Source organism: Tamandua tetradactyla, chromosome 4, assembly GCF_023851605.1.
Source record: "Tamandua tetradactyla isolate mTamTet1 chromosome 4, mTamTet1.pri, whole genome shotgun sequence".
Classification (NCBI taxonomy): domain Eukaryota; kingdom Metazoa; phylum Chordata; class Mammalia; order Pilosa; family Myrmecophagidae; genus Tamandua; species Tamandua tetradactyla.
Window position 1 is genome coordinate 172,375,107 of NC_135330.1, and position 26,961 is coordinate 172,402,067.

Consider the following 26,961-nt stretch of genomic DNA (forward strand, 5'->3'; position numbering starts at 1 on the left):
GTGATGGAGGGAGCTAAAGGAATTGTTAGTCATTTTAACTGAGGGAGACTCATGTTTGAGCCCAAACTATTTGTCTTTCTTTGATACCATATAAAACATGGTATCAATCTACCAGGAAATGCAAATCTACTTGAGGAGAGAAGACCCAGTATTTTCAAGAATGTTAAGCCCTGCCGAGTTTCTGAAAAGATTGATGTGGTCCCAGAAGATTCCAAGGAGGAGGTGATTTGAGTGGGACCTTGAAGTTTGGGTACAATGTGTATAGGTAAAGAGCCAAGAGGAAGGTGTTCTAAGTCACAGAGCTGGTTCACATAAAGAAGTAGAAGGGAGTATGTATGAGGAGTGGCTGTAAAATATTGATTAGATTGGTTTCATTGGACAAATACCTTTTGGGGGGAAGTTGCTGTAGAAGATAAGACTGGAAACAAATAATGACCTGCAGTGAGCACCTGGCAGGAAGAGAGAGGCCCATTCAGGGGAAGGAGAAGACTCACAATTCACTTTCCAGTATTACCTGGGGTTGATTCTGCTCACATATTAATGGTTTTGTCTAGGATCTTTCCTCAAATTCTCTTATTCTATTGCTGAGCAGTAAAGTCAAATGAATACTGAAATAACTTTCTGATAAAACAGGAAGTAAAGATTGGGGAATTATTTCCATAAACAGCAGTGTATTTCCTGAGAAAAAATGTGAGTTATTTCCTTTATTATTTTTAATACTTTACTAACTGCCTGCCAGCTTTGGAGGGTCAAAAAATAAACTCTTATCTTCAGTCATTCCTCTTATCTTTGAAACTTTTCCGATAAGGTCATTTTCAACTTTTAAATTGCAGGAATAAGCATCCTTAATAAAATTATATGGTACTTTCTTTGATATCTGATTTCTATCTATGTATGTTGTCTTTCTTTTGACATTACTATTACTGAGTGTTTTTGAAAAACAGGTTATGCAGATTTGCTATTCTTAAATACATAGAAAACCTTCAAAAGAAATAAATGTCTAGCGACATTTATTTTATGAGAACAGAATGAAGTGTATATATACATTTTCCATTTCCACTGGCTGCTTAAAAGCATAGTTAGTAAGTGAATTTGGACATTTCAAGAAGCAGTAATAAAAATTAAAATATTCTCTTCCGAATTCTGATTTTTTACTTTTATTCTATTTCATGATTATAAATGTAAACATTTAAGGAGCTCTCCTATAAAAGTCCCCTTGAGTTATATGATTCATGTTAATAAATTGGTTCAGAATGTATGGATTGCTCTCCTTTCAGAAGTCTGTTATTTGTAGATTGTGTTCTGCTTTAAAATTTGTTTTAATTCTTTACCGGAAGTCTCCAAAGGCAAAGTGACCTGCATAGAGTGTTAAAAAAACAGCTAGTCATTTAAATGACTAGTCAGGCAAGTAAAGACCTTAAGACATGGTCTCTGTCCTCCAGGATTATGTAAATTGAGCTGAGGAAAAAAGATATTGGTGCAAAAAATTGTGAAGTGACATTGAAGATTAAAATGCCAAAATGTATTACTATTATATAGGGAATGTTGCAGGAATTTAGAGAAGATGGGAGGCTAATGAGGCACACAAGTCATTCTAGATGTCTGTTCATGGCAGTATTAGGGCAAACATTATGTGTATGAAAAGGAGGGAGAGCTGCTGTGAGGAGTTAGAGAAACTGGCCTGTTTGCCGGAAACAGCCTTCTACCTGGGTCAGGAGGCTACTTGGGAAATAGTAGACACAAGTCGGAGTTAGATGTAGCCAGATTTGAAGGTAGGGATGAGAAGTACTGGGACAGGAATGAGCATGATGAGCTCAATATCGAAGGTATGCTTTATGATAGAGAATTTATCCATTAATTCTTTCATTCATTCATTGAACAAATAGCAATTTACTCCTATTATTTGCTAGCCACGTTGCCAAGTGTTGGTGTGGTGTGCAAGATTTTAGAGGGAAGAAGAGACTGAAGGAAGGGAAACTGAGTGAAGGTAGTGTCCCAATATGAGGAAATAAGGGCCATTATTGGAATATGGTAACGGAAATGAAGAGGAAAGGCTGTACTTGTAGGTTCTTTGAAGTAATAATAAGCTGGTCATTTTAGCTGATTGGTTTTAGAGGTTAAGGGAAAGGGAAGAGTAGAGGATAACTCCAAGATTTCAAGCCAGGCTGACTGGGAGAATGGCATGGCCATTAATAGAAAGAATGGAATTAGGTAAGTGGATCCAATTTGGAAGTAAAGAAAGGTACTGCTTCAAAGTGGTCATGCCCTCTGTACAATAGGACTGGAGTCTCCATGGGGGTCAGGGTTGGAAATATAGATATTAGAGTAATTAATAGTGTAAAGTAAAAACCATTAAATCTGTCTCATTCAATGGGGGAAATTATTAATTTACTGTAGCTGAAGATCATAGAGTCAAGAACTAAATGTGAATATTCACAGCTGGTGTGTGGGGATCATAGATGTAGAGAAGACTTATGAGGAGCAGAAAAATTAGAGAAAAATGAGAGAAGCAAGATGTTGCATGTATCAAGATTTCTGATAATATATTTTTATTGACTTTCATTTAACAAATGTTATTGAGCACCTACTATGGAATTGGACCCTGTCCTCATAGAAGCAACACATTGGTGGAGGGAATTCTATAAAGGATGCAATACTATAATGCCTTGTAATAAAACACATGGACATTTTAATAATTTGGCATTCAGTATATTATGAAGAATCAGAATATGGGTGTACCCCCCCCCAAATAGTATAAAAGATATTTTTAAATGTAACATTTCCCCTTTTAGGTTTATGGTTCAGTAATTCAATGACAATAAAGTAGAGTAATAAAAAAAAAGATAAGATGAAGTGTGGAATGAACAGAACTTTAAGTGTAGTGCTGATGTACATCATCATTAGGTAAGTACAGTTTCTTTACAAGTCTATAAAAGTGGTTAGGTCCTTGAAAAAGGGAGTTGTAGAAAGGGTGGGGCAGAAACTAGGTACTTAAGGCATATTTCCTTGGGTGATGAAGCTGTTGACTGGAAACTAGTATTTCTAAATTGTCAGAAGAGAATGTAATAAGCAGAGGGAAGCAAGTTCCAGTAAGCAGGCAACACACACTAAAGGCAACGCACACTAAAGTTACAATCAAAGAAATTTCCTTTGGAAATGTGTCCTGCCTTTGCAAGAATAATGTCGTTTCTCACGGAACACAGCCTTCTGCATTAAACACCAGGATCCTGTTTGTGCTAATTAGACACATGGAACACACGTGTGCACACATACATAGAGGCCCAATCACCCAGTTTGCCTTTTTGTAACTGCCGTTGTTACTCAGAAGTCTATCCAAGAATTTTGTGATAATTCTATTAAGTATTAGGTTAGAGCCCTAGAGAAATGCTTGTTTGTGTTAGCCAGGAAACGTTAGGTATAAACAGTGATATATAACTGCAATGGGTTCTGGTGTGCACCCAGTGCGTATTTTGGGAGTTATGAAATAGTATGTTGTAGGACTAATGACTTTTTGAAAGACAAGCATAAGAACATTTTTTTTCAGTTGACACGGTTAAGGAAAATCAACACTCTGAGTCTATGAAGGAGCCATAATACTTTAAAACATTCCTTATTATTCAATGAGGATTTATCAAGTCCTAACTAGTTATGAGGCTTAGCAAAGGAGAAAGAAAACTAATAAAAGAAGGCCCCTGGAAGTGGCAAATGATGGTGCAGATAAGAAAAACCAGGAGACTTTAGAGGAAGTAGCGAATGAAGATTAAATAATTTATATCATCTTAATCTATATGGTGTGTATCTGATAAGGTAAAGTGATTCCTAAGGTAAAGTTAACTTTTCATGTTGGGCAGTGAATTCACTTTACTTCCTTGGCTCTAACTATGAGGACAGTCTTTATAAAGGAGACTGGATCGAGGAGTAGCTTTAAACAGAGGAACTTCATGAGTGACTCAGGGGACACAGCATTTGGCTTGAGGAAATTCCTCAGGCTTAACAATACAATCTCTGGATGAAAAAGGAAGAGACCCAGGCGTCCTAGTAAGAATGGAGGGTGGGTCCTGAAAAGTATGGGGAAAACGTGTGGGGAATTTAGAGACCAAAGGTAGCAAAACTGTCTATAACATTAGTGATTCATTCACAGCCCTTTATGTCATGAAAATTAACACCTGGGTTATAAAAGAGAATCATATCACTTCAGCATTTTGCAGCCTATCATTTGATACAGAACATTAAAAATCCCTGGGATAATGAATGTGCTGCTTAGGGATTCTAGTGAGATCTAATGAATAAATGTAACATTTAAGCACATTCCTAAGAACCTAGTCGAGATTCACTTGATAAACCAGATGGGCTTACTGTTAATGGGTTCGTTCTGGTTGGCTGAGTTAATAATGAGTGCTTAAAAACATGCCTAATGCATATTTACCCAATAGTCTTAGGATACTCTGTGTAATGACTTTGTGAGCAGTTAGAAACCCAACATAAATATGTATTTGGAAGCTTTGAAAATGATTACTACCCAATAGAATTACATAATTTTTATTTTTATTTTCAGTTCTTTAACATGACCCCCCCTCCCCCCACACACCTAATTGTATATGGCAGACCTTCATTTTCATTATAGCAGATAAATAGTGCAATTACCCTTTAAAGAAATTTGCATGGTCTAGGGAGAATTAATAAAATTATTATAATCACGCTGTGTACAAAGTGAAATATTTCCAACTCATAGCTTGGCAGTAACTGCTCAAGAATAATAATTAAAAATCCTTTTCTATATATTGGAACTTTTGGGTTTATTGCTTTAAAGTTAAGTCTATAAGGAAGGTTTTTTTGGCTTGAAAATGAGCAATATTTTTCATAAGCTGAGTCAGGGGCCAACATATTCAATTTCACAAGTATTTATTAAGCTTTTTTTTTTGGTGGCAATGAAAGATATGGCAAATTAAATGTTATAGTCATTGCCTTTATAGATAGGAATTTGCTATCTTGTTGCACCCTAAGCAAAATTATGTATGTGAAACTGTCTTGACAGTTTCCCCACTTCTTTAAGCTTCCTTTGCTCTACCATCACTGCTTCTACCAGTGCCCATGTGTGTACCTTTTCCTAAGACAATTCCAGTTATATCGACCACCAGTTCTGTAAGTTACGAATGTTTTTAGTTGTCAGTGACCTAACTGGGAACAGTGGCTTAAATAACTAGGTGTTTATTTTTCTCAGCTTTATCAGTAAGTGTACAGATAGGCAGCTATTAGCATTGGTTCAGTGGGTAGGACTGACATCTGAAAAATTATTTGCTCATTACCTCACCGTCACTAATGCAGCACCAAGTGCCCATTTGCATTTCAGGCAGAAGGATGTGGGTGAAGAAGTGCATTTATTACCTTATAACAACATCAACACAAACTTAACTGAAAGCTCTACCACAATCTGCCAGACTTCTGCTTATCTGTAATCGGCTAGAACTCTGTGACAGGTAGATCTACCCTCCGTGCAAGTGAAGGTGGGAACATAGTTTTTAATTGGCTGGAAAGGGAGGAGGGGATTGGAAACAGGTGTGGGGTTAACCAGGCAATAGTGTTTGCCACACCTGGATAGCCTGTGCTTTCTGGTTAAGTACATGCAGATGGTGCATGCTGTAGAACGAAGCAAGCTTATTTCTTCCCCCTTTAGCCATATATACTCAGAACAGTGTATTGACCTAAAGAGACCCATGTTAACCCTCGAGGCTACTATTAAAGTTTCTTTTTACATTCTCTTGATTTTATTTTGATTTCACATATCGTAGTAAAGAAAAAAATGAAAAATCAACTCAACCACATTTCCTTAAAAAAAAGCAACTCTTTTTATGTTTCTAATTTCTTCTGGATCTCTATCATTTGCTTTCAACTCCAGATAAATACAATTGAACACTGATTTATTTTTTCACCTAACACTATTTCATAATCTTTTCCCCGTCACTGTTTCATTTTATTCATAATGAATGTCTGTATTGTTTTCATTAGTTCCTTTAAAGGATCGACATTAGCAATTACTAGTTTAGCAGCTGTTTCAATATGTAAGTAATCGTTGTATTTAAAATTATAATTATTATTTTTGATTTGAAATAATCATAGTATCTCTTTTAAATGTGACACAATATATGTGTGAATGTGCATATGTTTGTGTATGTATTTTGTTCCCAGAAAAGATAATTATCCCTTAGAATTAGCTTTCCCCTACTACCTTTATAACACTAATCTGCCTGTAAATGCCGTACTTACCAAGTTAGAGAGACTAAACCAGTGTTTAGTCTCTGCTTTCATACTTGCAGATACTTACATTGCTTTTTTTTCTACTTGAATTCATACTTTTAATTCTATTTCCACTATAGAATTTTATTCTAAGGTATTATATATTCATAAAAGTCTTGAAAGTTTAATATTCACCTATGGATGAACATTATACATTTTCCCACTGGAGTTAACAGCATAGACCATTGAGACAAACCTTAAACTGTAATCAAGGTTAGCCACTTACCAGCTGTGTGAACTTGAGATGCTCAATGTCTCTGTGACTGTTTCCTCATGAATAAAGGGAAGAAACAATATTCCATGTTTCACAGAGTTCTTGAGTAGACTAAATGAGTTCACATCTGTAAAGAACTTAGGATGAATTCTAGTAAGTACTATATAAAAGTTTGCAGTCATTGGGAGACTGAGACAAGGTTCAGCATGTATTTTATTCTACTTTTAAAAAATTTTTATAGTTGTAAGTGCTCATAAACAGTGTCTACATGAAGAGGTGGATGAGAATGGGAGGACTTTTATATATCACCATAAATTTTGAATTTCTTAATTACAGGCTAAGAAAATCACAGTGATCCATCGTCAACATTTTTTTTTTTTTTTACAAGGCAAAGATTGACAACCTGATAGGATCCTCTTTCAATTTTGTTGTAAACAAAGAATTGGAAACACCTGTCTTTTAAATGGTTGTTTCCATCATTGGAATCATTCACTTTTCAATCTCTGGGAAGTATGCTCCAAACGCTTTACTACACCTATCAAATGGCCCTTAGTTATGCCTGTTCCTCTTTCACTTAGAGGCTCCCAATTTAACTCAATATTCTGAGAAAGAGTTGGAAAAGGTAAAACATTGAATAAATTTCCCTACTACACCTTAGTCAGTGCAATTAATAATCAGCTATATTGAGATATAATTTGCATATAATAAATTCACCAATTTTAAGTGTACACTATTACAAATTTTGACAAATATGTAAGGTTGTATAACCACCACCATAATCATAATATAGAATATTTCTATCACCCTTAAAATTTCTCTCAGATTTCTTTGCAGCTAATCCCCTCCCTGGATCCCTATCCCTGATCTGCTTTCTGTTACTATTGTTTTATTTCTAACAACAATGGGCACATACCCAGGAGTGAGCCTTCTGGGTTGTACAGCTATTGTGCATTTAACTTTATAACAAGTTGCAATTGTTTTTTTGAAACCAGAAATCTATGGGAGTTGCAGTTTATACCTTTGTCAACTCTTGGTAGTATCAGAATATTTCATTTTAGCCATTTTGTGTAGTGGTGCCTTGCTGTCGTTTTAAGTTACATTTATCTAATGATTAGTGGTGTTGAGCATGTTTTCATGAATTTGTTTACCATTGACATGTGGTTATTTGCTTTAGTTGCCATTCTTCGGTGAAATGTCTCATTAAATATTTTTAAATTGGAGCGCTTGCTCTCTTCTTACTTTTGAGTTACGAGAGTTCTTTATATTTTCCAAATCAACTTTTTTAACGAAGTGCTTTTATCTTACTACTTGCTTACTACATACACACACATGCATATCTAAAAACTTGGAGCTAGATTTAGCACATCCAATTTTTAGAAAATCCTCTTCATATTACCTAATTGGCAAAGCAAAGGCCTTTACCAATCAGCAAGATCAGATTTTCTTTCTATCAGAAAAAAAAAAAATCTCATGTTTTCCAATTCCCACAACTATTTAACCTGCATTGATCATCTCACTTCTGAATTCCAGTTCTAAGAAAGGTGAGGTTCTTGTCATTTGTCATTTCTTGGGTGAAAAAAATATGTCCTCTTTCAGTTTTTCTAACCAAAACTCCTTTGTGTGTTCTCATAGGATTACCCTCAATGGTGATATATTCTTTTAAAATACTTCGAATAGTTGGAGATAGAGGCTATGTTGTTAGCAGAAAATTGCCATCACTCCCAGCCCACTTTATATTTTTTCTGAATTCAAAAAATTCCATGAGAAGCCAGAATACCCCATTTCTAAAGCCTTAGATAAATATGTATACATTGAGAAAGCTATAAGAAGCATTTCTCAGACATGAATATTTTGAATTGTCCCTTTGTTTGGTGCTCAAAAGATTTTCTATCTTGGCCCATTGTAGCACACCAAGATTAGGAATAGAAAAGGTAAGGCTTTTCTTTTGCAAAGTGAAAGAACCCTGGCAATCAAAGTTGGTAAGGAGAACCATGCCGGGGCATTTTTAGTAGAATGGTTTTAGGAAAGAATACAGAATGATATATAAATATATATCTCCATCCATATATCCAACCTACTCACACATGTACACATACAAACCCTTTTTTTTTTAAATAGAAAGTTAGAAAGTGCTGGTCTTAGTAATAACTACATTTAATACTGTTTTTATTCTTTTAAAACAGCTGTTGTTGTCACACCATTTTTAAGAGTCTTCACTTAATGTTCTTCCAGTATTATTTTCCTGGGAAAACCTCAATCAGCATCAGTGGGAGACCTAATTATTAGAATATTTAATGAAGAGTTTCAGGCATTTTTCAAAGAACTATTTAATATCTGAGACATGCCACCTTATTTATAGCCCTAGAACTGAATGGTGAAGAAATCTTGACAGTTGTCACAAATGACCCAAATAGACCAAATGTTACAAAATTATTTTCATTTATTCAAGTCTTTAAAATAAAATATTCATTTAATATGATACAGAGGCAATAAAATATATAATTTACTTAGCTTTTCAAACTCATTTAAAAATAGAGAGCTGTCATTTAAAAAACTCAACTATTTCTTCCCTCTAGCGCTTTTGAAAAAATATACAACTCCCAAGCTATCACATTACGTAAGAAAGCCCAATTCTGTCTCGCTCACATGTTTTGATCAACAGGAAGGAAAAACAGGCTTGCTGCAGCTCCTGGCATCCAGGCCCTTGACTTTGGATGTGTTAAAATTATGATGTGAGTTCAGTGTATCTTCAGTGCACCTGTCTATTTTCTATTTGATGAGGGAATTGTAGGAGGTACTTAACAGAGGGACTGAATGTCTTATTTCTATACCCTTGGAAGCATTATTTTTTGACACTCCCTAAAAGGAAAATCTCTATCACCCCTCCCCTACCATCCTTTAAAAAAAAATCTAGTGGCGGAAAACTATGTGGACTTGATTCCATTATAAATGTATATCTTGTATAAAAAAGGCATAAATGTGACTCCTCTTAAAAGCACAATTCCATTACTACTTTATTAAAACAGCTAGGATCTCATTTTTTGTTCCCGTGATGCTTAGGTGCATCGGCAGGATATGAACTCAGATCACACAAGTGCAAAGGGTCATTTGGAGCCAAAACATTTGATAGGGAATCTATAAGGCCATGAAAATGTCCAAATGGAAAGTGGAATTAAACCATTATAAAATGAATTAACAATGTGCCCTCATCATGGTGCAGAATGAGGTAAAGGAAATTCATTTAATTTAGAATTCGTTTCATTGATATAGATCTTGTAATTGAGAACCTAAGAGTTAACCTATTGTTTCCCTCTTGCCACAAAATCCTGCAGCCACTGTCAAATCCTCCTTATTTCCTCTGGCTGCATCTTAGTACACCATCCAAGTACCTCATTTGGCAATACTCTGCCTATTAGGCACAGGGACTTGCCCTCTACTTCTTTAATACTGTGCAATACTCACTCCCAAGACCTCTCTCTGACTTGATTCTTCTTATTGCTACTTAACATTGCATATCAAATTGACAATGGTTATACATTTCAAGATGGTTTCTGTTATTTAGGCTTTTCTGTTTATTTCTCATGATCTCCCATTGAATTGAATTCACCTACTAGAGTAGCAGTGTTTCTTGCAATACTTCTACTGACTTGGTGCCTCCTGTCACCTGTTTCTTCCACGATCCCTACTGTGGGTATGTTCGCATGGACTGAATAGCTGTCAAATTAGTTCACGTGGACTGGCCCCATACAGGCAAACTTGAGGAAAGACGTTCTCGAGGGCTTGAAGAGTTCATTGCCAAATTCAAACAATTCAAAAGAATTCTGTTTTTCCTTGAAAGATCCAGCGGGCATCATTGGAGCCCTGAGGTAGAGCAACTGTTGTATTATATCCCTGGTGAGTTACAGACCTGATTCCAATGTGGTTATTGAATTCTGTTCAGTAAGTCTTCTCTATTATTTCTGGTTTTGAACTGTCACCAGAGAAGGTTATGTTTTTTTAAATACAGGAGTACAGATATTTGCCCATTATATTATAAAGTTATATAAATAAATAGATTGCAAAGTTTTCAAAATAATGAGTGAAAATCAGTGGAGGACTTTCACTTCAATCTTTTTTTACAATATTAAATAATGGAGAAAAATCTTGATCACTTTACAATTCATTGTACTTATTTTATACAAAAATTCAGGTGCTCCACTCTGGGTTATGAGATTCTGGGTTAGGATTGAATTCAGGAGCTATAAGGTGGTCAGTATTACTTTTGTCAAGTTTCGTCTGAGGATATTTTCTTGGCATATTGCAATGACAGCATACTATACATATTTTAAAACAATATTTGTTACATTAAAAAATTTGGAACACCTGCTAGATACTGAATCCAATATACGGATTCCATTGGAATGAAAATTTTCACTTCAACCTTTGCCAACCATTCCATCAAAACGAATTATTAAATATAGTTATCATTGAAGAATATGCTTTAGAATTCTTCTGCTTTGTCCACTTGGCATCTATTTTTCATCTGGTTGGAATCCTCTGTTCTCCTTATAGAGTGATGACTCGGACACTGTTTCATTGTCGTTGTCTTCTGCAAATTGCACATGATTTTTTCCATAACATTTCTTGTATGCCACATACACTGGAAAACAATACACGTGAGGTTAAAGTAATATAATAATGATAAATTGCAAAATTACTCTGGAAAGTGATTATAATATATGGCTCATAAAGCAGTTTGCTTTCTCCTGTAGTGTAGACTGGAGGCTACTGAGAGAAAGCAATCACTATTTTAAGCTCTATGACCACTCATGGAAAAGAACGATGTCTAAACTTCAGGACGACCCAGCATAAAACTTTTGGGTATATTTGCTCAGGGCAGTCACGTACCTTCTGCAGGCATTCTGAGCTGTAGTATGCAATGAAATTAGCAATGACAGCAAGCATTTATTCAGTACCTACCACATCCCAGGTGATATGCTGGTCCTCAAAAAATATACCACATGAGAGGTTCAGTTTTCCTATGTGGGGATACTTGAGCTAGAATACACTTCCTATCTCTCTTTCTCTCTCCTTACACTTAATATTTTTCATGGGGGAGGAGGACCTTAGCCGATTGAAAATCAGCCTTACTCTCTCCTGTGGAGTTACTAGTTTGCTAACATGCATTTCTCAGCTTATTCTTGCAGTCAGCTCACCTGGACTGGCTCTTCCCTGCAAGGGGAGACCCGCAGTTTGTGTGTGTGTGTTATGTGTCCATGTGTGAAGCACTGGGGGAGGGCAGTATTAGTAAGCCCATTTGGTCCCATATTCAAGCCATATTTTCCTGTTTAGCTTTATCAGTAGCAAAATTGCTATTTTATTAGCCAAAGCTCTGGTCTTTTCTTCTACCTTTCAATTGGTTACAAACTCACCAGAAAGAGCTGACTGTTTTTCACTGGACCTTTCAAATTCCAATATCTCACTTATTTTATTGGTATGATATGACCGGCCTCATCTCATAGGGCAGTTACAAACATTAGATGAGATAAAATAGTACAGTGCCCAGCATGTAGCAAGGAGAATAGTAAGTGCTCGGTAAATGTTAACTGTCACTAGATAATATAGCTGAGAGGAACAATGACCTACTTCAGAGATCGTAATATATCTACACCAGTATCTCCTTTAGATTGGTCCCTGCACTTCTTTTACTATATCAGTTTAAAAACCACTGAGCTCTACAATGAATTTAATTGAGCTTGTGGCCAATTAAAATATCCCAACTATTTTTCATTATAAATAACCTTTGCTCTCAACTCATACTTGGACGTCACTGAATTTATTTCACTGAAACATCTGTCATCACTTTTTCTTCCTTCTTTCCTTTCTCCCACCCTTCCTCTCTCCCTCCCTCCCTCCCTTCCTCCCCTCCTTCCTTCTTTCTTTCCTCTTTCTTCCTTGATATGTTTGCTGGTTCTAAACAATATTTAGAATACCAGTCTTATCACCAAGATATATTTCCAGGCATTGTATACACTAAATAAATAAATTTTCTTTGTTTTCATATAAGTTACTTAATTAATAAGCTAAGAAAATGTGGGAAGGGACAAGACTAATGCTCGTGTCCCCCTTTACATCGTTCCTTTGACTTGATTATCTATTAATCAAAAACTTTTGGATTAGTTATTCTACTAGAATCTACTTATTTGTTCTACCAATCAGCCCACTTTCTTTGGTTTGCCTAGTGAGATAACAGTAATTTATTTGGCAAATCTCAAGGTGCACCGAAATGAGTATAATTCTATCATACAAGAAAAAAACGATTTGGCAATGTATTTCTGTCTCTTGGGCCAGTGATAAATGGGTGGAATGTTTCTAATGGATACAGGAAGTCCTATTCTAGAAAAGAAAACTCTTTTTTTGAGGATCACAATCAAGACAAAAGTGCAGAGAATGATTAGAATCTGTGGACTGTTGAATATCTATTGGAACTAGGCAGAAAAGCCAACAAGACAAATAAGACTGTATCTCTGGGCATTTTATAAGTTAATATAGCATCATATTTTATAACTTCACATTCCTCATTAAAATGCCATGAAACTTAAAAAAATAACTAGTCTCTGGGCGGGCCGCGGTGGCTCAGCGGGCAGGAGTGCTTGCCTGCCATGCCGGAGGACCCCGGTTCGATTCCCGGCCCCAGCCCATGTAAAAAACAAACAAACAAACAAAATATAATAAAATAAGAAAATGTTTAAAGATGTTTCCCTTTCTTCCTCCCTTCCTTCCTTCCATCCTTCCTTCCTTCTCTGTCTGTCTTTCTTTCCTTCCCTTCCTCCCTCTCTCTTAAAAAAAACAAACAAACAAAAAAAACAAACAAACAAAAAAAAATAACTAGTCTCTTTAATTGGAAAATAGAATGTACAAATAGAGGTTCTTGGAAAACAAAAGTTTCAGTCAAATTAAGGCCAGTGGGTGCTAAGGGGAGAGGATCAAAGCTATATACTACTTCAAATTAAAATAAAAAATTAGGCTAGCTATCACTAGTGCTTTTAAATAAAGAACATCTTTGCTTTAACTGCTATAATTTTATGGGCATTTTAAAAATGTGTGTGGATGTTATACATACACACATAATTTGCTTTCTAATATAACTTATCTTAATAAATATTCTATATATACCAATATCACAATATATATCCTATAATTACAAAACATAGAAGGCTATTTTGATTCAGTTTTGAAAAATATTGAACAGTCTTGGGTTCCTGGAAATATTTAGGAAGGTACACAATAAAACAGTACTATTGGGTTAAAATGTCTCAATAACTGAGGAAAAGAAAGTCAATGGAGGGAATCAAGCTCTGTTATTTTTCACTTAAAAATTATTTTCACTAGACATTTTTGGTAAAATGACATCTTTTCATCAGCAGTTGGGAAGTCGGAATAATATTATGAGTTGCTTTGCCTCCCCCTGTTTTTGGGTACAATTCACTGCCAGTAACAAGGAATGAAAAAAAAAAACATTTTAGCAATTCCAAGTTATCTCAAAGAATACCATAATGTAATGCAATTAGTAGTATTCCTTACGTCCTAAGAATATTGCTGCGAAAATGATCTGGAAAATGCTGTAGATGAGTGGGAAGGTGAACATATGTTGAAGCTGCTCAGGGCTGAAGGAAAGCTGTACTATGGTTGAACATAGCTGCGAGTTCTGCATCCCTGTTTCCAAAGCAACTGTTCGGCACCTAAAAGAAATGTTGAGAGAATACACGCTTGTTGTAGCCATTTTGGTTGTTTTTGCTATGATATAACATGAGAAGATGATACAATATGAATAAGACATATGTGAGAAACAGCCTTATTTATATCAGTCATATATATATATATGTCAGTGCAGAGCACAGAGCAGGCGCTCAGGAAATACTCGAGATACTTCTTGAAGTTGTTTTATTGGTTCATTGGATTTCCTCCTATGACTAAATTCGGATAAGTATCTGCAAGGCAGGCATTATTGTCCCCATTCTACAGATGATAAAACTAAGGGGAAGAGTTTAATGTTTAGCCTGGGGTCCCATAGCTGGGATGTGGTATGGTTAGAATGCAAACCCAGGACTGCTTGACTCAAATATCGTACTCTGTTCACTGTTGAACACTGCTGATCTTTTTCCTAAACTCATAAATGCACCAACTCCTACACCTGTTTTTCTCTCTGCTTAATGACTTATCTGATAACTTTTCTGCGTATCAAACCTATAAATTCTAAAGCAAGTTCTAATATTCAGCACATTTTGGTGATGAGTTCCTTCTGTTGCTGGCTGGAGGAACCCTTACAAATCACAAGGCCAATGTAACTGCACTGCATGGGGAATGCCCCAGAAGAATTTGAGGAAAAAAGAAGCCACTGGTATTTTTCTTTCTAGGGGGTTTGTATAATTTAGGAATGAATGAGTCTAGTTAGAACAATCTACTTAGAAATAAGGCAAAGACTTACTAAAGGTGAATGATTTTGAACATGCCATCAGAATCGGCAGCTATTACAAAAGAAAATTCCCAATCCCATTTAACAAAACATTGTACCTGTTCCAGGACTGACCAGCAATCCGAGCCAGAAAAAAACCCAGGGAATAACCAGCCATAGGAAATAATGTTCCTATAATCCACAGTTTGGGAGTGATAGTCCAGGAACCTTGATACAGTATTCCTCCAATCACTGCTATGAGCACAATGAGGAACATTCCTGTAATTGAACCAATCTGGAAGAAAGGTGCAAGGGAAAACAATTATGTATCAAGACAGACCAAAATATGTTTATCAGCGAAGAAGCCTAAGCAGTCTCTTTTCTACTTACGGAGGTGTTAATGGAATTAACTCTGTGTATTTCTAGTCTATAGGCTACAAGCCACCCACTGGAAAAGCTGGTGCTTGTCAAATGTGTAGGAGAGATAGTGTCCAGGCTAGTAAGATGCTCAATTAGCCTAGAGAAGATTTTTCTAGCTTGCAAATTATCCTTGTCAGAGTGGAAGAAAACCCAGTAGAATAAGAGGTAGATGATAGCGCTTTCAGATTCTCCTCCTATTTTTGTCTCCTTAGGTAAATCACGAAACCTCCCTGGATCTTAGTCACTTCATTTGTAATTGAGGATAAAATCTTGCCCCAATCACCTTTTTTTTTTTTTTTTTTTTTTTTTTTTTTTTTTTTTTTAAAGGAAAGACAGAGAGAAGGAAGGAAGGAAGGAAGAAAGGGAAACATTTTTAAACATTTTCTTGTTTTTATTGTATTCTGTTTCTCCGTTTTTGTTACATGGGCTGGGGCCGGGAATCGAACCGAGGTCCTCCGGCATAGCAGGCAAGCACTTTGCCCGCTGAGCCACCGCGGCCCACCCCCCAATCACCTTTAATGATGGTTGTAATAATGAGAAAATGGATATAAAACTCTATAAAAGTAAAAAGACATATGCAAATATAAGCCATTATCGTTTTCTCTTTTCACATTTAAAAAGAGGTAGAGATTGTAACAATTTTCCCCCAGAGAAAAGGGAACATCAGCCAGCTTATTTTGTACATAGCTCTGGAGCAGAGGATTTGTCTCCATCTCCATCTCATCACCTAACTGGATATGGCTGGTGGAGGAGGGGATGAATGGTTGCTAATTTATGTAAATGGTTCAGTCACTAAACCGACCATATGGATACAGAATTAAGAAAGACATGTTCTATTTTCAAAGAAAGCGTAATGGAGAACGAAGTGTTGTGATGGTACAAAGTAGAGCAAAACCAAGAAGTGGTGTTTGAATAAGGTATCTGGAAGTGTGGATAGAAGTTTGCCCTGTGAATGGAATAAAGAAGGACAGTTTAGAAGAGTGGACTGTATGTCTAATAGCTGCAGGCTCCACCAGAAGGCAATTGTATAATGAGAAAAATAGTTTAGTAGATGGAAAGAACATGCAATTTCAATTCTCATTGTGGAACATTTAACTGCCTAGCACATATCATGGGACACTTACCTTAAGTATGATCTTGGCTTTCTGGGGCCATTTATGATTAACAAACATTCCAATGGAAACAGGAACAATAAGAGCAACCAAAGAAATTCCTATAGATGACAGAAGGGCAATTTGATTGACAGGACACATAGCACAGAAAAAAGATAAACAAAAGAAAAAACCAACTGAAAAATTCTTAGGTGGTTTCCCATTTTCTCTTCTGGAATATACAAAACAGTTAATTCCATATTTTTACCCACTCCAGTAAATAATGTAACATTATTTGTGCAGAATTCATAGCATTGGTGATATAAATCCTTTCCTTGAAGACTGGGTTAATTTTTTTAGTTTCTTATACTGCAAATCTGTATCTTTTAGTTTCAGTTTATCAGAATCTTGGTTCATTTAGCCTTTGATCTTCATATCCCAGGAAAAACACCTTAACAAAGTTTGTGTATATGTGTATGTCGGTGCGTGTCCTTGTGTTGGTGCATATAGATGATATTTTACAGGCTGTCTATTACCTCATAGTAATAGAAATAAAACAAAACAAAACAAAATTAAAAATGAACTCAAGATCTCCAAGCATTCTGCAGGCTGATGACTTCTGGTTAAGGCTGACTTTGTTTATTCAAATCTACAGCCTAGAGGTGAGAGAACAGGTTGAAAAAAACATGCTTTAAATTTTCCTTGAGATAATATATTTGGCGACCTCTCAAGTAATTATAATTCTTTGCAGCCACGTGCTCGCCCAGCCAGATAAAAGAGTCATATTTCAATTTCACCCAGTTAAATTTATTGCTGTTTTCATGACATATGTTTTGTTTTTCCATATTATTTAACACACATTTGTCCAATGCTTGATTTTATATGTAATAAAGCACCAAAAACTTTTAGCTTCTCATGAGCTGTTTCTTTTTTTCAAAATTCTTTTAAAGCAGTATGGAGAAAGTGGAATTGAATAATTTAATTCTGAGAGCTGATGTTGCTTATCTATTAGGGTAGATTGAACTAGGTCTGGAAAACAGATTTTAGATTCCAAGGCTTTTAAATGTTAACTTAAAATGAATACAATAATGCTGAAAACATAATAATTTCTTTGCAGCCTTTTAACTCCCCCTTGCCCCGGACAGGACAATGTAATTGTCAACAATTATTTTTGCCCAGAAATTACTCAGTGGGATGAAATAAAGGATACCAAAAACAGGAGAAAAAATAAATCAAAGGTGGGAAAGAGAGAGTAAGGAGAAAATGGTAGGACAGAGGGCCTGAAAAAGAGGTTACTAGATAGACTGGTAAGAGCTCCCAGAAAAATTCCCTTTTGGGTTTTCTTGCATTCTGGAACTTTGGGAGGAAACTTTCTTTCCTGGGTCTCCAGACTATTCCCTAAACTATGTGATGTATGTAAATCTTAGATTAAAGCCATCCGGAGGCAACTTGATTATACTGTGGTAGCTTGAGTCTAGGTGCAAATGTACTTGGAATGTAAGTGTGATTAACTTTTGGTAATACATCTTTAATGAGTTGGGGGTCTAAATAGGCAGCCCACCTCCCCTGTTTACCCTTTTTGTTGAGAGTTCTTATCTCTGGGGCAGCTCCAGACAACAGGCTAAGCACCAAGACCATCTGGCAAAATGGAAAGGCATAATTACTTCTTTTCTCCTGACCAGGTGAGGCAAGATACATGTTTTCAGGGACTTGAAGTTGACTAGGAGATCCTCCTCGCCTTCCTCACAACCGCAGTGTGTGGCTCACTGCCTGGGTGAGGAGTTGGGAGGTTCTCCCTTCTGCAGGCTGAGGACCTCCCTCCTCTATCTCCCAAGCTGTTCATTTTATGTATTCCTCATGGATCTGTATTATCTTTGTAAAATGCCTGCCCATTTAGAGGAAAATGCATCTGTTCTGTTCCTCTTCGAAACCATAACTTGGTCTATAATCCAGTTTACAAAGCAGGAAAAAAAAAAGGTGGAAAGGAGAACGAATTAAAAAGAGTAGTGGATGGAGTCATGTGGGGGAACCGGGAGCCAGATAGCTTCGGAGGTAAACCTCTCCTTATTCACATACCGTGAGAACTGTGCAAATTATTTAACCACCCTGAGCTTCAGTTTTCCCATTTGAAAAATAGAATTCTAGCTACCTCATGATGTTGGTGTGAGAATTAAATGATGAAATGGAAGGAAAATTCTTGTAAAATAAACTCTCACAAATATAGGGTAGAAAGAAGTAGGTATGGCTAACTGCCACCGTGTTACTGTGATGATACCAGCTGTATAGGCTACCCCCTTCCCCACCCAGGTGTCATCTGATGGGGCTCAGCAGGTGTTTATTGAATCATCAGACCATGCTGGATACTCTGCAGAGCTGAATGGAGAGAAGCTCAGGGGCTGTTTTCAGCTCCCTTGATCTTGGACAAGTTCAACAAATACTCTGAGCCTCAATTTCCCCATTTATAAAGCAGTGAAAATATCCTGTGAAGCTGTCAGGGAGTCTGTTTTCTACATTAAAGGACAAGAAAATCAACAGCAAGAAGGCTAGGTTGGAGAATAGGCCTGGGCAAAACAGTGAGTTTTGTTTCTCACATTCCTCTCTCTCTCTCTCTCTCTCTCTCTCTCTCTCTTTTTTCTTTCCTTGTCTTATTTTTCTTCCTTTCTCTTCTTTTTGCTCTTGACTTCTTTTCTCCATTGAATTGCTAGTTCCTCTTTCTCACTCCTCCTTTCATTCCCACTAAAGGATGTGAAAAATAAGTCATACAAACTCTGGTTATAATTACTCAATATTGCTACGAGGCCTTTTCCAGAAGGGAATGAATAGCAAGAGGAGACCATTTTAAGGCTTAAATTATTTTCTCAAACAAGGAGTAATGCAGAATTCAAACTCCATTTTAGGCACGTAGGTTGTTTGAGAGACCCCAGTCAATCCCACCCAAGCTACCCCAACCAAGCAAATGGTATTCTTTCACTCCAAGGAAGGTGTCCTCTGAGACAGCATCAGAGGAAATAAGCAGCATGAGAAATAGGCAGGTGATTGTGGAAGTTCACCTTAAAACTTGTTTTCAGGAGATTATATGAAGGAGTTCTTCCGGAGTCCACTGATGGACTTTGCGCTGGGAAACTACCTCCTGGAAAGGTTGTGTCAAGGAGGACCACTTTTTTGGTCCAGTGGTCATGGGAGGAGCAGGGGAGAGAGACAAGGAGAGACTATCTGAAAATATTCAATACAGATCATCTCCATTAGTGTTCTCACAGTTTTCTGTAATTCAATTGTATAGACCTGAATCACATTTTATCACGGTAACAATTCTTCTTAGAAATGGAAGGGATTTCAGATACCATCTAGTCCAACATCCCACAGCAGCAGAAATCCCTTTTACAAACGTCTGATGAGTCAACAGGTAGCCTTTGCTTATATGCTCTGTTCAATGGGAAACTCACACCTTCCTGAGGTAGCTGATCAGGGAGATAATTTGTTTCTGTGGGCAGTTGAATAAAAGACTATTTAGCATGTGATGGTGATTGGTACTGATGTATTATTTCACCAACATCTCACCTTTTATTATGATCTTTATATGAAAAATGCCTTGTTTTGGCAGGATGACAACTATCTCGCCTTTCCTCTAACCCCCATCACCCAAGTTATACCTACAAATTAATCTCCCATCATCTTTTGTTCTCCCAGAAACAAGCAAACAAAAAAAAATGCTCCTTTGGGATGGGGGTGGATATCTAGAAGTTGAAGTGTGTGGAGACAGAGTTTGGCAAATCTGGCTCTTTGGACATGAAATACAGACTGTGCCATTAAACCGATGTTTGAATTAAGGAATGGTTCACAGTTGGGTATTATAAACTATGTGTTTCATCTGGTGGTTTCTTACTGTGATGCTCATTATTGCTTATTGGGTGCTCTGTCTTAAAATCATTAGTTGGCTTTTTTTTTTTTTTTTTTTTTGGTATTTCTCAAATTTGAATGTCTGGGTACAAAGTCATGTTACCATTACACTCTGGGTGAAGGACAAGATAGAGCGTCTTGTGCACCAAAGTCTCAAGCCTCCTTAGGTCCAGACTACAGTGGGACGGAGGGGGATTAGCTCAAGTTAGTCCCACTCCCTAATAATTTGAATTGAGGAAAAAGCACGTTCTCCCATGAGGTCAGGTTTTGGAATTTATATTCTGCCAACATTCATTCAAAGGCAGAAGTGGCTTATAATGGGATCTTTACAGGCCGTAGACTGCTTCTAGTGTTGAGCCTTGCTTGGGAACCTAGCTGGGGAAAGGCAGAAGAGTAATAATTAAATCGCAGAGGAATGACTTACCTATGCTATCATAGGGAATTATGATCGTCCCGGTGTCGGTCCACATTTTGGTATAGATAAAGAGACAAAGTGGCATCATTCCCATTGCAAGCAGTGTGGAACATGTGGTCATGCTGACGCTGAAAAGAAAGAGGTGAGTTGATATGTCCATTTGTGTTTTCTAGCAATGATTGAGACAGGAGAAGTGTTAAGTGATAGAATTATGTAGAGCCATGGTGATGAGCCTTGACAAGGGTGAGTGGGAAAGGTCTGGATTTGAACTCTGACTCTGATATGAACTGACCCTATGACCCTGGTTAAATTTCCAAATCTTGTTGTTTATCATCTGTCAAATGCAGAAAAGAATAGCGCCAACATCAGAGGAGTATTTTGAGGATTAAATTAACCAATGCATGCAAAGGTCTTCCTATTGTGCTTGGCACCTAATAGTACCTAAGCGATATTATGTAGTAAAATAAAAAGGAAAGTAACATGAGAGAAACAAAATGTGATTGATTTGAGGGGAACTAAAGAAGAAAGCTAAATAGTATTGTGTAAGTTCTATCCGAGTGGTGAGGAGATGGATATCCATGTGGTTGAAATGGAAGGATTGCTTAGAACGTGTGATAAACCAGAGGGTCAGAGATCTGGAGCAACTAAAATAAAGGTTGGCATTGCATGGGCAGATGGAAAATATATAATGTTTGGCCGAAGAGGAATGGGTGTGTTACAAAAACCTATAAAATAAGAAAAAGGTGTAGAAACTAAGTGATAATGGAGAAATTGGAGAAACTGAAGAAGGATGCATTAGTAGAGATCCCCCAAAGAAGAAATAAAAAAGAAAAAATCTTTGCATTGTGTGACTTGAGGCCATCACCATGTAAGCCTTGTAACTTGGGATGGGACAGATGCAAAAGTACATGGCAAGTCTCGGTGCCTTCAAATCACGAGCCCTGACCACCAACAGATTTACCTGAAAACATCATCTTCACTTCTCCTTGAAACGTTTTGTGAAATATCACTGGCTGTGTTTTGGTGGGCATGGGTATCTTTCTTTTCTTTAAAAAAGTTAATTAAAAATTTAAAAGAACAACTAGAAAGTGCAAAAGCAGACTGAGAAGAAATGATAGGGTGAGAGGGAAATATTTTGATTTTTTTCTTCTAGTAATTATATGCAGGAAAGATGAAACCAGGTGTTATTTTGCTGACATTTTGTGGTATTGGTTCACCTAGTGAAGCTATCTATTATGTAAACAATCACATCACTACTACTGCTAGAATTCAAGTGATGATGGATAAGGTAAAGGTCCACGCATACAAAGTTGGAAATATAAATGGTAGACGGGATTGCATCTAAAGAAATTATTTTGAGATTTCAGTTATTTGCCCACTCCAGAAAAGGAAAACACTCTGGAAAATTGTTCCCTGTGGCTTTATTTGGTTTTGAAGAAATATTTGAACAATTTCCCCTAACTTTATCATGCATCACGTAATTGACTATCTTACGTACCAGCATAATTTAACTTTCTTCCATGACTCAGGGATATTGTGATAAGCATTACTATTCTCTGTGCTAAAACTACACCTGTGTCTTCTGGGATTAATGGGTTAACAGAGATATTTGTCCCTATGATAAACAATGCACAGACTGTTATGCTTTGTGAGTTATCATCTTTGCTTTGATTTTGGTCTCCTCCTTTAGGGTAAAGCGTTCTAGGTTACGCTGCTGGACTCAGATGTGCTTTTCCAGCATCCTGCTCCTCTCCTGATTTCTTGTTTCTCATCCTCTGTATGATGGGAAACAGCATGATAGAGCTTTAGAATTAGGAAAGTAAGTAAGTCCTGAGTGAAGAAAGCTAATCGGATTAATTGGAATGTATTTTGGGTTTGCAAAGTGTTTCATTGGGTCTTGTTTGAGTTCTGGATATGTGAGGTTGCTAGATAGGTGACTTTGGACTAAAGAGGTGTTTTTGTGCATACTTTGCAAGACCAGAGGACCTGGGGGTTTGTACTTTTTAAAAAATTAAAATTAAAAATCTTAATGTTGTATGTTCTATTACAGGGCTTATTCTGATTTGTTGAGGGATTAATATAAGCAGATACAGCTGATGTGTTCTAGCATGGTTTCATATCCATTTGTTTTTGGATTTTATTTCTTGATCCTTTTGTTATTTATAGGGATTATTAAACAGGTAGAGAGTATTACAAAGTCATCTCTGTTTCAAAAAACAAAAGATTTCCTTAAAACCTCATAAAATGTGACTTGGAACTTCTAGATCAGATTTTAAAACATTAGGCTGCACAGGGAATCCATTTCAACAGCCATACATCCCAACGTCACGTATATAATTTCACCCAATGTTCCGTATACAATTCTATGGCACAAAATGATTGCATAAGGTGTGGCATTATGTTGAGATACGAGACTCTTCTGTTTTGTCAAAAAGTTACAAATATTGTGTAAAAGCTGTTTAGCTGAGGTCGAAACCCCATGTTCAATTTAGTTCATTCCCCTCAGTTTAGTAGGTGTTAGCCCTTAGAATTCTCACCTCTGTGGATCTATGCCCAGGTCAAACTAAGCTGAAGTCTAAAAAGAACTTATTGCCATATTGTGGTTCACAGATTAAACCTAATAGCACTTGCAATGCTTCATCCTTTTATTGGACTTTCCTTAAAAGATCTATTGCAAGGTAGGTACTGTATTTCCTTTTGTGAAAAATAAATAATGTAATGGAATATAGGTTATATGACTTTTCAAAAGCTTCTGGAGAAATCTGCACCAGTTGAGAATGAGACAGCAGCTCCTCAATTGCTCACTAGGCACTTGATCAACCCAGAATACAGTTTTGCATTTTGCAGTGGTTACATTTCTACACTTTGAGCTTCTCTCTTCTGAGTTTAGTAGCTGGTGATTAACGGAGCTGATTGCCTACTGTACAGTATTTAATAAGCACATGTTACATTAACACCTGGATGTTTCTCAGAAATGCATGCCTTTCACAGGAAATGAAGGATGGTGAGGTAAGGAAAAACACATTTGTCTATCCAACTTAGAGCATTAAAATTCTTGGTCTAGTTACATTAATGCTTTGTCTGATTTCTATTAGTTTCATCCCAGTGCTAGTTCAGACTGGCACAAGATGAATTGAGCAAATATTGCAATTTAGATTACTCTGTGGGAAGCAGAGAAACCATTTTCTGTTTACTTTATAGTAAAGTAAACCTAATAAAAAAAAAAAGAAACAGTTGTGAGATGTTTTCTTCTTTTCCTTTTAAAGCCAGCAGAGGTAACACAAGTGTAAGAATTCTTCCTTAGGTTTTATACCAGGAAAAAGACTGTGTAAAGAATTAGCCGTCTTTGGTGGAGCTGACCATTATCCACTATAGAGACTAATGTTTAATGAACACTTTGCATAATTACGTTCAGAACTCCCCATCCCCACAAAGAAAGCGTTTTTTGTTTTGTTTTGCTTTGTTTTGTTTTTTGCTAATACCAAAAGGGAAAATTTTCTCAGCTGCAGCTTGTGGCTTGGAAATGATTTCCTTTTTGAAAAACTTTGAATCTTTTCCCAGAGATAAACAACAATTATCCAACTCCCTGTTAACCAAGTTAGAGTAAAGAACGCATGTACAGAAATTAACTCTCAAATTCTGACAGCTAAGCAGCCTGCAGGATGGTACGTGGATGCATTCATCCTCTCCTGTTTAATTCTTTAATCATTCTTTAGACCAACGGCAAATTTGATGTAAATTCAGAAGGCCACTGGCTCCTGGACAGATGAAGTCAATTGGATTAGGGTATTTTGAGGTTCAGATGTCTTACCTTAAGTCCATGTCGCCATCTACCCAATAGGCCAAGACATTGGAAGCAGTTCCTCCGGGACAGCATCCCATAATAAGCACGACCACGGCCTGGACGGGGAGGACGTTAAAGGCCAGGGACAGGACGAATCCCGTGAGGGGCATGATTCCAAACTGACAGAGGAAGCCAATGCATATACCCCATGGCCGCTTTATGTGGCCTAGGAATTTCTTGACTTCTACATTGCACCCCATGGAGAACATCACCAAGGCCAACATGATGGTAAGGACGGTACTCATGATGATGCTTAGAATGTAGTTGAAATTGCTCTCAGCTTCCACACAGGAGTCCCCATGGCAAATGGCTGCATTGCTCAAGCAGCCTGTCGAGTTATTCATTGCTGGGTCTGTTGTCCAAACTTCCAAGCCCATAGAAGCACCAGTTCTCCTGTCCTGGCTCTGCTGCCAGTCAAAAGTAATGCTTATTTCAACCATGTCAAACTTTTAAACCCTTCCTAAACACGTGTCACTTGATGCCTCTTTCAAAAACCACCCCAGAACAGCAATAAAAAACAATAAATGCTAGTGTGTCAGTTTCGAGAGGCAACATTACAACACAGCACAATTTATGAATCATAAAACTTCAGCAAAATCACTGGTCCAGACAGAGAATTATAATTAATCATTTATTGGCATGATAATGAACCAGAGCATATAAAACAGCCGTGTTAATGTTTAATGCTGTGAAAGTTTACTTAATAATTTCAGTGTGACACTTAACATCAACTCAGAATAGATGTAATGCTCAAGTGGAGCAGCTAGTGAGCATATCGTTCCCTTATAAATGTAGGGAACTGGACCTTGAAAAGTTGAGTGCCTAGTGCCAAGTTATGTAGAAAATTAGTGGCCGACTTTGAACAGGAACCCAACTCTCTAATTTCCTCACCCAGTAGTTTTGGTACTCGATCAGTCTGTCTCCTTGTTACTGGTATAGAGCTTCCATAAAGACTATTAAGTTTGAGAAAGTTCTAGGGCTGTGATGCAATCCTATGGGAGAGGAACATTTAGGAGGATAGAATGTTTTCTATGTTGTCTAGTGGAAAGGAATCTGACTTGCAGAACCCCCTTCAATTACTTATACACACAATGATGGATATGTCACCATAGTAACAAAGTGCTTTTTAGATAGAGACAATACGTTTATTTAGAGGGATGAACAGTAGAAGGTTGTTCAGGCTCTCTTTGAACTTGGAATCAGAAATTTAAATGAAAAAATTCTGGTTTTGGGGGAGTGTCCCTTTGGGAGGGTGATTTTTGTAAATGTCAGATGGTCAACCTCTTTAGAGGGGGAACACTATAGCTAGGCATATAAGGAAGATAAAAAACAGAGGTAGAGGAGATCGTTCCTGCTCTCAGGAGTTTATAATCCCATCACAGAGTCAGACCGCAAGATGAGAATAAAATCAAATATTTATATCATGATTTACAATTTATAGCCAGTTTGGCTTGGTGGAGACTTGGAGCAAGACTTTGAAATAGAGCTTGTTAAAATTCAATGTGCACTTGACTCACCCTGAGGCTTTTTTAAAATGCGGATTTTTCATTCTTTAGTTCTGGGGTGGGCTTGAGATGTCTGCATTGTTCACAAGTCCCCAGGTAACGCTGATGCTGCTGGTCCAGGGACCACCTCTGAGTATCAAGGCCTTAGAATACCTAGATCAGGGTATTGTACCCAATTAAGCAAAGCTGGTGAAAACTGAACTGACTGGTCACAACTAAAAGCAGCATTTGCAGAACAACTCAATATAGGGAAAATTAACAGGCTATGAATTGATTAAACATGAGCTGTGGACAGGGGAGCTGTGGTCATTGGGTAGAGGAATAAATAGAGCCATTGGGGACCTAGGGATGATGTCCCTTTAATCTGGGATTGAGCTGCTGGGTGAAAACCTGGGTCACCTCCTGCAAGGGCAACAGTGATTCATGCTCATTGTTGATGGGACTTCTTTCCCAGGAATGCACCTCTTCAGCTGTCACGCTCCGCTCCTTGCCTTTCTTGCATGGGTGGCCTACCATTAGCTCAGGCCTGGCTGCCTGCCAATTCCTGGGAGTCTGTCCCTGGCCTCCAGCCCACACCCCTCCCTAAAGCTAAATGATTAGCTAGGTGAATTCCCATAGGCAGCCTCTCTTCCCACTCCTAGGTGTGCATTGATTTGGCCCTGTTCTGCCCGCCCCTTCCAAGCCTCTCCTGGGATTGACCTCGGGCCCACTTTGATCAGGTGCCAGCCAGCCCAGGGCAGATGAACCAAATGCTCCCCCTGCTGCTGTACCTTGGCATCTGTCAGTGTTGACTCTTCACAGCAAGGCTGGGTGAGGCAGAGGGCAGAACAGCTACGCCTTTGTCAGC

General features: G+C 37.4%; 1 protein-coding gene and 1 long non-coding RNA gene across 2 annotated transcripts in view; one reads left to right on the top strand and one right to left on the bottom strand.

Moving 5' to 3' along the window:
* Positions 1-8,951: 8,951 nt before the first annotated feature.
* Positions 8,952-25,096, bottom strand: SLC10A2 (solute carrier family 10 member 2). Its single transcript, XM_077158642.1, has 6 exons — positions 24,577-25,096; positions 20,775-20,893; positions 16,487-16,575; positions 15,062-15,237; positions 14,072-14,229; positions 8,952-11,147 (listed from the first exon to the last, which is right to left on the bottom strand). Exons 1-6 carry the CDS (start codon positions 25,047-25,049, stop codon positions 11,020-11,022), a joined length of 1,143 nt encoding a protein of 380 aa, XP_077014757.1. The 5' UTR covers positions 25,050-25,096; the 3' UTR covers positions 8,952-11,019.
* The window catches only part of LOC143681535 (uncharacterized), a 44,147-nt gene continuing 36,000 nt past the window's right edge, over positions 18,815-26,961 (top strand). Inside the window, exons 1-2 of the long non-coding RNA XR_013174693.1 lie at positions 18,815-19,026; positions 24,607-24,837. This is a non-coding gene — a long non-coding RNA (uncharacterized LOC143681535). The remainder of the gene's footprint in view (positions 19,027-24,606; positions 24,838-26,961) is intronic.